General features: G+C 51.6%; 2 protein-coding genes across 2 annotated transcripts; both read right to left on the bottom strand.

Annotated features, from left to right (window-relative positions):
• Nucleotides 1-3868: 3868 nt before the first annotated feature.
• On the bottom strand, nucleotides 3869-6251 carry VOLCADRAFT_91295 (uncharacterized protein; the record flags this gene model as incomplete). The annotated part of the gene is made up of 3 exons (XM_002950820.1): nucleotides 3869-4645; nucleotides 5097-5601; nucleotides 6205-6251. The coding sequence occupies 3 exons, from the start codon at nucleotides 6249-6251 to the stop codon at nucleotides 3869-3871; spliced, it is 1329 nt and encodes a 442-aa protein (XP_002950866.1).
• A 1048-nt stretch (nucleotides 6252-7299) lies between these two features.
• On the bottom strand, nucleotides 7300-10350 carry VOLCADRAFT_104875 (uncharacterized protein; the record flags this gene model as incomplete). Its single annotated transcript, XM_002950821.1, has 3 exons — nucleotides 7300-8519; nucleotides 8908-10073; nucleotides 10263-10350. 3 exons carry the CDS (start codon nucleotides 10348-10350, stop codon nucleotides 8040-8042), a joined length of 1734 nt encoding a protein of 577 aa, XP_002950867.1. The 3' UTR covers nucleotides 7300-8039.
• Between the last annotated feature and the right edge of the window lie 354 nt (nucleotides 10351-10704).

Genomic DNA, 10704 nt, shown 5'->3' on the forward strand with positions numbered 1-10704 from the left:
TGTGTGTGTGTGTGTGTGTGTGTGTGTGTGTGTGTGTGTGTGTGTGTGTTACATGGTTGGGGGTGCGTGACCCCATACCTGTAAGACTACCCATACGAGCCGAAGGCCCAGGGGCAATAGTACAACGCCTAAAGCCACGGAGGAAAGGAAAACACCGCACATCAGCCCAGACTAGCGTCCATTGGGGTAATTGAGTTTCGGTGAGCCCACATACGTTCCAACATCCTCGCAAGACGTGCGGGTTCCCATTTCATGGCCTCCAACATGCTCTGTTGATGATCGGATCCCTCTTCAGCACGAATATCATTATAGGCTGGGCATTCCAATAACACGTGTTTTCATCCTCGATTCGGCTATTAGTACCACAACAGTGGCAAAACCGCTGCCCCCTGGGGACATGGTACTTGGCCCTTCGTGCTCTGTTTGCCTCCAAAGCCCAGCAACATAAACGAAACTGCATTAGCTTACGATGTGCTATACGAGAAATGAAAACCTTAGCATGTGTTGGCCACATGACGGCTGCGGCTCCCGAAAAGGGCATCCAGTGCTTATACTTCGCCATTTGCACTCCCGGTTGCTTCCCATCTGATGGGTACTCCTCTGGCAAGACAGTCAGACGCGTATGGTCCCAGCCGCTCATCAAACGCTCTCTTAGTGCCGTTATCATCGCTCCTTCGGGTAGAGGTCTACTCAACAACCAGTCAACACGCTCCTTTACCCCCACGACTTCTTGCGGTATTCCGCTCAAAATGTTGCACTCCAAGAAGGAAAACAGTCGTAACATTGAGATTCCCCAACCCTCCCATTCCGGGTTGGTCAGGGCATCGGTTATCTCCTGCCGTAAAACTGCATGAGCAATGGATCCCAGTTGCCTTTGAAGGTGGTTCCAGAAACGGAGGATCTGCTTCACCATGTAATATTGTAAGGGGAGTTCAGCCAGCTCCGCATACAACAGCCTGTGGGATGGCCGTGCCGTCCCCACTACCTGCCTCATGAATAAATTTGTTGTATCCTGTATGCTTACTGTTAAGCTCTAGGCTCGGTTGCCTAACGGTCAGATGCCGGTCCGTTCAGTTCGAACACTGCTGTTATTAACTAATACCTGTTTGCACCCGCTGCCGTTGATAACAGGTTAAACTAATACTGATAATAGTTTATTGGCGTCTTGCGACTACTGCTAGTCGAGTTCGCCGTCCAAATGCCGCACTGCTGCGGAAGTTAATACCGGCGTATGGGCGGGGGCTTTACCTGCGTAAAGCTGGAACCTGCGTTCCTGGTTCGCCTGCTTCACCGGGCGAGAATAGTTCCTGTGGTCAACTGAACATCGCACCGCCCAGTCGTACTGGGAACTTATCGGCGCGGGGCCCAAGTGGAGTCACTGATGACTTTTTATTCTTTCCACTTGTCTCAACCGGTATCTTTCGATACCACCATCTATGGTTGTGTCATCTTAAGTATATTACAAGTCTGGTATCGAGACAGGTTCCTCACGGACCAGTCTCGTCCCTGCATCCGCTCGCTTACTCTAACGTGCACTGGAATGGACCCCACGTCGGCAATGGCAATTTCTCCTGCGTTTGAAGACCCAGGTTCGCTAGCTACTTTCGTTACGGACTTCGGCGACGCAGTGATTGCCGCCGCGGCCACCGCGGGTTGGTGACTAGTCCTGCCCGTAGTACTACTAGTATTTTCAGTTTATTAAATCTGTATTTTGACTATTTCTAGACTTGCAGGCCCTCCCGCCATGGTAGGCGGAGGGCATGTTCGAAGCCTGTTTGAAGGATAGCGCAGTCCAGCTGCAGATTTTATTCATGAGGCAGGTAGTGGGGACGGCACGGCCATCCCACAGGCTGTTGTACACGGAGCTGGCTGAACTCCCCTTACAATATTACATGGTGAAGCAGATCCTCCGTTTCTGGAACCGCCTTCAAAAGCAAGTGGGATCCATTGCTCATGCCGTTTTACGGCAGGAGATAACCGATGCCCTGACCAACCCAGAATGGGAGGGTTGGGGAATCTCAATGTTACAACTGTTTTCCTTCTTGGAGTGCAACATTTGGAGTGGAATACCGCAAGAAGTCGTGGGGGTAAAGGAGCGTGTTGACTGGTGGTTGAGTAGACTACCCATCAGATGGGAAGCAACCGGGAGTGCAAATGGCGAAGTATAAGCACTGGATGGGGCTGCCCTTTTCGGGAGCCGCAGCCGTCATGTGGCCAACACATGCTAAGGTTTTCATTCCTCGTTTAGCATATAGTAAGGTAATGCAGTTTCGTTTATGTTGCTGGGCTTTGGAGGCAAACAGAGCATGAAGGGGCAAGTACCACGGGTAATGTAACCTGTGGATGACTTCCAGCACGGGCAACCAACAAAATGTCACCTATGTTCTTCCTTATAAAAGGAATGCTTTGGCAACTTAAAAATAAGCATGTTTACAAATTTTCTTGGCCGGTAATTACATGTGAAGACCACGTGATTACGGGTAAACATGAATTTACGGGTGAAAGTGCTCCTCCAACTGCAATGCCCCGATAACTTCCTGCCACCAGCGGGTCACCCTTCTTAAAAAATTGGGGATACCACCGTTTTGGTAAACTGCTGTGGAAAGTCACCAGCTGGTGCAGTTGCCCTGATGTGCTCTAACAAAACGTGCAGCACTGGGACGATACAGTTCACCTCCGTTCCCTGCGTGCATGTAAATATTGAAAAAACGAGCATACATGTTGACACGCATAGGGGTGTTGAAATGGGAGGTGGCCCCCCATCTTGTGGACGGTGTAGGACGTGATTATAGCAATTTGCGAGCTGACCAGGAACTAAGCTGTGGCGCCGTTGATCCGCTAGATTTGGTTGGATGCTGGTGGTGAGTTGCTGAACCCAACGAATACATTCTGAAGTCGGATAGGGGAATGGATTAGGGTGCCCCTCTCGCAGGGGAGAGCGGGGAACTGCCTCGGGAAAGGGGGCCGCTGGTGAAGCTATACCACCCTGTAACATCATACGCACATAGGTCAGGCACTACTGGTGAAGCACACACTGATGCCCCGGAAGTTCCCGGATGGAGACCTGTCAAGGTCGAAAATCCTTCCCATGGTGGAAGGTAAATGTGCTAAACCAGAGATTCTCTGAAAAGTTGGCTAGGGTGACTGAATGAGGGTGGCCCGACATATCGGGGAAGGCAGGGTCTGCCGGGTAGCGGCCGCAGGCTGAAGATACGAACCCCCTGTCCCACACGTTACACTTCATCCGCATACTACGCATAGTATACACGCGCACGTCCACACACAACCCTTCGCTGCTTCTTTCGACGTACTACGGCACATGAAAAAATCCAACAGCGCAGATAAACATTAATAACATAGCCAAACACAGTCAAACAGAGACACAAGCAGCGAATATTCCAATCCTGCTGCTTTCATTCCTGCGTCACTATAGTGTACCGACTTACTTATTCGTACAGCGGCCACTTTCTTAGAGTTGGGAACACAACAAATGCAGGGAAGGGAGATGATCCATGCATGCCTCATCAGAATGAGAGTTTATCTATTGTTTTGAGTCCCCGCACTTTATTCACTGCTTTGCCTCGCTCCTTCCATACCTAGCAAGGGCGGCACAGGACAACACTGCCTGGATGGCGGTTCCATGCCTAGCCGAGCATTGACAAAATCCTGCTGCTGCTGCTGCTGCGTGTCCTACCTTCAAGAGCGTCGCAAGACAAGCATAGCATAATCCTCCAGCGTCTGTCGTACATACAACCCTTCGTTCTACGCATGCACTACTAATAGACCCACAAATGTGGTCACACACCCAACCACGTAACACACGCACAAACACATATTATACCCTAGTGCACTGCTGCGGCTGGGCATTTCACCGTTTTGGGGCTCCCCGAGTCCCCACCATCACCTTCATCTGGCGACGATGTTCTGCAGAGTTCAAAATGTCGCGCACCAGTTCCACTCCATTCATCCTGCCAACCACAAGGCGTAGCACAACGCTGTCAGACGTCGGAAGCTCAACTGCACGGCCAAGATATTGCTGGTAGATTACGTCCAGGCGCGCGGCTGCGTCCTTCTTTAGCTCTTCGAGCTCCTCCGGATTTTTGGCAACCTCAAACGCCTTAGCCGCAATGGTACCTTCATACATGCCTTGACCATACTTCATATAAAATTGGGCTGGGTCCTGCTTAAAGTGCAGACCCATCCAGCCCATGGGCTGTGTCAGGCGCACGAGTGAAAGGTAGCGCCTGCTGTAACCCTCCTTCAGAAGGCTGTGCACGAAGAACGCGTCTTGAGACAGGGGAATGCCCTCCGGGAAACCCTTTTCCTTATGCAGGGCACGAATCGTGTCGTGCAGTGGTGGAGCATGCGCAAGAGAGTAGTCGTGCCCTTTGATGACCTTGTAGTAGTCGTACAGGTGCTTGCTGACGGCGTCGTACCGCGATTTGTGGACCCCAAACACCCAAAGGTGACCATCCTCAACAGCAGCTCGCAGGACGGCACTGTTGTATCGGGACTCGTCCACGAGCAGTGAGTTATCCAATTCGGTGAGGCTGACAAGCCCGATTTCCTTCTCCTCCAGCGACAAATCCAACACGCTTTTCAGGAACTGCGTGCAAATCAGATGTGCAAGGTAGCGCAGGCGCTTCTGAAGCATGACCACAGGAGATTTGACACAGTTGTGTAGACAGGAGGGCTTGACACAGGGGGTATGAAAGAGGTAACAATAAAACCTTGAGGACTTTACCGATCGAATTCGTTCTGCAGCTGAAACGAACTTCTTCCTTGAGGGAAGAAAGAATGGCATAGCGGCGTCAACGGTAAATGGCTGCCGGTGTAATATTAGGTGGTGCTAAACCCGAGAGCCTATATGTGCGTGGCAGTGGACCTCGCACTACCTCGCTACTTATCATCTGCTGTTCGGCTTATATAAAAACAGGCAAAAGTTAAATGGAACGAACTCCATCCTTAAAGACTTTTTGGCCGCAAAACCAGGGCGCATAAACGTTCTTAAACTATGGCCCCATATGTATCCCTCATGCAAAAAGATTTCTTGCAAATCTTGAACAAATCTGTTAAAACAAGTCTTTCATGCACACCTGCAGCGCCTGGTAGTGCAGCGCGTTGTCCTCCTCAACGACAAGCAGATATTCGTAACCCATGATGTCAAACGCAAATCTCTTAACAAAGTAGTGGTGAAGGCCTGTGCAGAGATTGACTTCATGATGGACGTATAAGGCGTTGACCGTCTCCTGGACCTCGACATCGAGGACATACGGAGTCCCAGGGCCCCCAAGGCCATCCTGCGAAATCATCAGGTCGTATTCCTCCAGGCCCTGGCTCATCAGCAACGAAGTCAGAGTAGACCGAATTAGGTTGGCACGCTTGTAGCACATGTAAACGACAAGAACGTTGCTCTCCTTGAAGTTTTCGGCGCCAAGCGTCGCCTTTGCCGCCCCGTAGTCAGCGAACAAGCCATCCAGATACGCTTCGGCTTGTTGATAAACATTAAGATTAAAAGCAGGCTTTTCTAACGACGACGCTGTGAGCTTGCGGTTTAGGGTGACCGCCGGAAGAGCAACAGCAGCATGCTGCTGCTGGAGGCTGCCAAGCGTGAAAAGGACGAGAGTGAGTGAAGTTAAACGCACAATTGATCCTGTATTTGATATAGGAACTGATGTGGATGACGGCATGGCTAAAGAATGGGCGGTTGAGACAGCGCGATGCAGAGGATGCTCTTCTATTACTGCGCGCAAGCTCACGCGCCAAGTACTCCACCTAAGGCGCTATGCTGTTGAAAATGGAATATAATGGTATGTGATATATCCCTGTCGCCGTTAATGTTGTAATTGGTGTCCTGCTGTACGGCAACGGCGGTCAGACCCTCGCAGACAGTCTTGGGTTTTAAGCAGAGCTCCGCTAGCTCTGGTTTTAAGCGTCATGCGGAAATGTAGAGGATATTTGGTTTTACCTTGTATCAATGTATTTTGCTATGTCTATCAGTATGCATTATAAGTCCTTGCTTGCTTGCGACGGAGGCGAACACCACGCACGCACGCACGCATGTTAGGCATGCAAGGTAATAATTTATTGCGGCAGTCCGCTTTTTCACCGCCCTAAGCTGCTCCCGGACATTTCTGAAAAATCCTAGCCTAAAGCTGCAAGCTGACTTTTTAGATGTACCCAGCCATCGCGTCCGCCGCTGACCATGCATCCAGCCAGCCAGCCACCGGTGGCCTGTCCTTCTTTGTCATAATTCCTATGATTCTAATAAGTCAATATTTGCTGAAAAACTTCAACTAGGATGGTCTGTTTGAGGATGTAGTTTTCGGCCCAAGAATCGCCAGCACCAACATCTCCTTGTGCCACCGCCGAGACATGTTCAAATGCAGCTTCTACCCGATTTAGTATTATAATGGCATCACGCGCTGACAAAACTGTAAACTCGGAGGAGCCGACGGATATGGATGCTGGGGAAAACTGCCTTACCTTGCTTACCCCGTTTAACCTTGGGGCTTCATCGCAATCCTCAATGACTTAAATGCTCTATGATTATAGAGCCTCGGCTTTGGGGTTTAACTGGGTCCCAGCCCTTGCTTGCCATAGCGTGCATTTCCAGTGCGGATTAACGTCCCGGATTAACCCTCTGTCCTCCATCGATACTTGCTCAAACGGCTAAGTTGTTGGCAAACTTACCTCGCATTTTCAACCTTTGGTTGCCTTATGGAACGAAACTATGTGGTAAGCTCGTACCAAGGACTTCCGTGCCCTAATCCCTGGCCTTAATCCGCACTGGAAATACACCCATAGCATCTTAAGTTCTATTGCCTAAACCCAACGCTTGAAATGCCAGTAAAGTTACAAAAGCTCATTTAATAGGAATAAATTTACTATGGCAAAGGGTGTCCTGTCCCGTAAGCGTGTCGCGGATACAAGCATCTGCTCATTACCATGGCTTGGTCGACAGCCTCGACATCGATACCTACATATTTCCAAACGACAAGCATCTGTGTGTGGCACTTATGTAGGAACTCAATCCACGCGCGATATGTTGCGAGGATACACGCATGCCTGCGGGCTACTGGTACAGGAAGCTCAAAACTCTCAAAAGTAGGTACATGCTAGAATCGATGCAGCGGACAAGCGAGACGACCAGCACCACCTCAGGTCACCTGCCTGTGTATGAAAGAACCACGCATGCGAGGAGAAAGCTTCCCGGCAGCATGAAATGCTGCATTCAAAGAGAGCGATCAGCTTTTGGGGGTCCGGTGTCGTACGTAGGGGTCCGGGACGTTTACTTATACCCCTGTTAAGACGTTACAGCCTCATGCAGCCGAAAGGCTGGCCTGCTGAAAACGTTTTTATTACTTGGTGCATGAATGGGTCGATATGCGTGTATGTAACACCCATGTCCACCTACCGCGCGCTCTGACAACCAAGGCGCAAGTCTTCCAGTGACCATAACCATCGATAGTCTCCAATATCCCGTCGAGCTCAACTAGGTCTCCAGCAAACGGCGTTTCGTAAACCAGACTGGTTCCCGAGCTGCATGATTATCCCCGACCGCGCTCTTCCCTAGCAGCTGCTAACTCGTGTAATCGCCCTTCTTTGTACAAAAACGTTACCATGCACGTTCTATTAAACGGCTAGGAATCATGTCAGATTCGCTGAGCCATTCATTAAACACAACTGAAAAGCATAGGAAACAACCTCACCCTAGCTAGGGAGGTCGACCCTGCTCGATATCTTCCCCTCACACACAGGTACCTCACACAGCTGAAGCGAAAAATTATGTCTCCACCAGTCTGCTGCAACCCGGTTCGTTTGGTGCAACCTGCAGGTCAATTTTTCAAAATCTTCCACCGTTGGTCCACACGTGCACTGCGTCACCCGTCATCGTGATGTCCAAAACCCCGGTGCCCAAGAATGAGCCCCGGTGCCCAGCCCCAACAACGCCGGCACCGCCAGCGGCCGTGAGCCCCGCGCTGTTATTGGTGATGGCACTGCCAACACCCAATGAGATACGGAGAAGCGGTACCTGACTAAACACCGCCAGCATCACGTGCGGTGTTGCCGCTGATGGCGGTGTCGTTCCCGAGGTTCATGGAGTCGAAGCCGTTAGTAGCGTACAACACCGCACCACTGCCGTTAAGGGCACGGTTGCCACTAATAACCGAGCGCGCCACAGAGACGTCGCCCAGGCCTTCTGCAGCGATAACGCCGCCGTATAGTGTCGCCACATTTTCCGTCACCACACTGTCGCTGATGCTCACCTTGTCAATGTACGGCGCATACAGCATGCCGCCCGCCGACGCCGTATTGTTAAAGGCGTTGCTGGCAGTCACGATAAACCGGTCAACTGAGCCACTCACGAACGCAACACCACCCCGGTCGTTGGCGATGCTTTGGACGATTTGCATGTTACGTAGTGCCAGTCCCGACAGCGAGCCGTTGACGTACAGTACGGCACCGTCCCGGGCAATGGAGCCGCTGATTTGGCAACGTGAAAACTCGACATAGTCCTGTTGTGTGTGTGTGTGTGTCCACAGCCGCAACGAGAATGGTTGTAACAAATATGCGGAAGGTTCAAGGAAACCGATGAAAAGGGTGGGAAGCCAGAGGCGTGCGCTCCCACAAACATGTACGAATTTGTTTTGGCCCATAAATCCGGATGAGCAGCAACAAGTGTCGTCCTTCGTTTGTTCTGTGTGGTGCCCACTGCCCACTATTGGGGATATGCTCCGGATTGCCCGCCGTCATGCGTGGTTTACCGTGATGGTGCACCCACCGGCCAAAATGTTCACCTTAAATATCTTAAACCGATACCACTCCTGAACATCACGAATCGCACCTTGAGAAGCCCCTGCGGGGCACTGGGACTACTTCCAGGGCCCTAACCCGACAACTCACCCGGCTGGAGCCCAGCACTGCCAGCACGCCGCCAAAGTTTCCGTAGTTGTCCTTGAATAGGCTGTCGTACACACGGATTTGCAGTGAACCCGTCGCCTCGCGCACCAGCGGTGCCTTGTATGCATCTGCCCTTGCCGCGGCACCGGCCGCCAGCCGTGAAACCAATACTGAGCCGTAGCCGCCATAACGATGAACCGGTGTCGGGGCCACACCCGTGTTGAAGTCGTAATCTCCGTACAGCTTTTCCGAGTACAGTGCACTTGCGCCGTACGCACCACCCCAGGAAGTCTCCGTGCTGATGAAGGCGCTGTCGTGGATGTTGAGGAAACCCTCGCCCGCTGCTGTGTCGTACAGCTGTTGCAGCCCTGGTGCTACAGCATCCACACCATCACCGTCGTCACCTTCGTCGACAGCAAGATCATTGTACTGCAGGTGAAGGCAACTCCAGCCTTGGCTGAACGCGATGTCTGTGCAGCTGAAGTCCGATACTTCGACTCCAATGAGGCCGGACGCGTGTATCGGGCCAAAGGTTGGGAAGTCTGGATCATTAACCCATGGCGAGTCTTCAAAAATGTAGACTTCCGGTCCTTCTATGCCTTTGACAGTGACGTTTTCCACGGTGAGGTACGGGCAACCCTCGCACTGCAGCAGCGGTGCAAGCGGCTGCATGTGTACGCGGCCCCGTTGGCTCCGGATGACACTGTCCACGATGCGCAAGTGCGGCACGCCCCGGAATGTGATGCCCATGTCAGGAAAGGGTTTGGCGGTCCAGGTTGAGCTCTGTTGCAGCTCCTTTTCCGCGGCACGAAGGGCCTCCTCAGGTGGTACACGAAGCCGCAGATCCACACCCGAGAACGCAGCGTGATTGGCGGTGTCAGAGGTGCCACTGCCAACATGGCTGTCAGTGCTGCTCGGCGGTGGAGATGCAGGGCGCATAAGCGAGAGGAGCAGCTCCCGACCCGTCCACGCTGTCAGGGTGGGTGGCAGGTTGGGGAGGTCGGGGTTTGCCACGCAATGTACGGCAGCCTCCTCGTCGGTGAGGGTGATACGGCAACTATGGGTCCAGGGAGGCGGTGTCGGGGGCGGCGATGGTGCAGGAGGCCGTGGAGATGCTTCTGCTGCCGACAGCTCTGCTATAGCCTCCAGCACTGCAGTGGGCGGTGGATCTGTGTACATGTGTGTACAAACCACGGGGTAGGGAGTGGGATGGTTTTTTCTGGGGCGCAGTGCAACGCAGGAGGGGATTACGTGGTTTAGTGGAGTACTGTTTACCTTGGCCTCCCTTGGGTTTGCTGGAAAAAAGCCTTGCTTTGTAACCTATCCAGGACGTGTTTAGGCGGTGGGTGCAACCCCACCTTCAAACACATTGGGCCGCTCCATGCCCCACATACGTGTGGTGCCGGTGTGAAGCTGTATAAGGTCAAGATCCTGAGATCGATCCATGGGTAGACTCTCCCGGCATTGCTAACTGGCGCGAGATGCTGACACGCTGTGATAGGGTTATAACCGTAATCGTAATTACAGATGATGGACTCAGTACAGTCATTTTGGACTGATGGCGATGCTGAAGCCTCTGTGTACTGTTGTTTTGATCACTGGATAAGGAGGGATCCTAGATGGCAGGATAAAACCGCCTTGGACTTGCAGTTAACAAGGAGGATTATACGTATATATGTATGTACATATGTACATAATAGCATGCATATATATATGCATGCTATATATATATATATATATATATATATATATATATATATATATATATATATGCTATATATATGCATGCTATATATATAT

The sequence above is a fragment of the Volvox carteri genome (assembly GCF_000143455.1).
Source record: "Volvox carteri f. nagariensis unplaced genomic scaffold VOLCAscaffold_20, whole genome shotgun sequence".
NCBI classification, from domain to species: Eukaryota; Viridiplantae; Chlorophyta; class Chlorophyceae; order Chlamydomonadales; family Volvocaceae; genus Volvox; species Volvox carteri.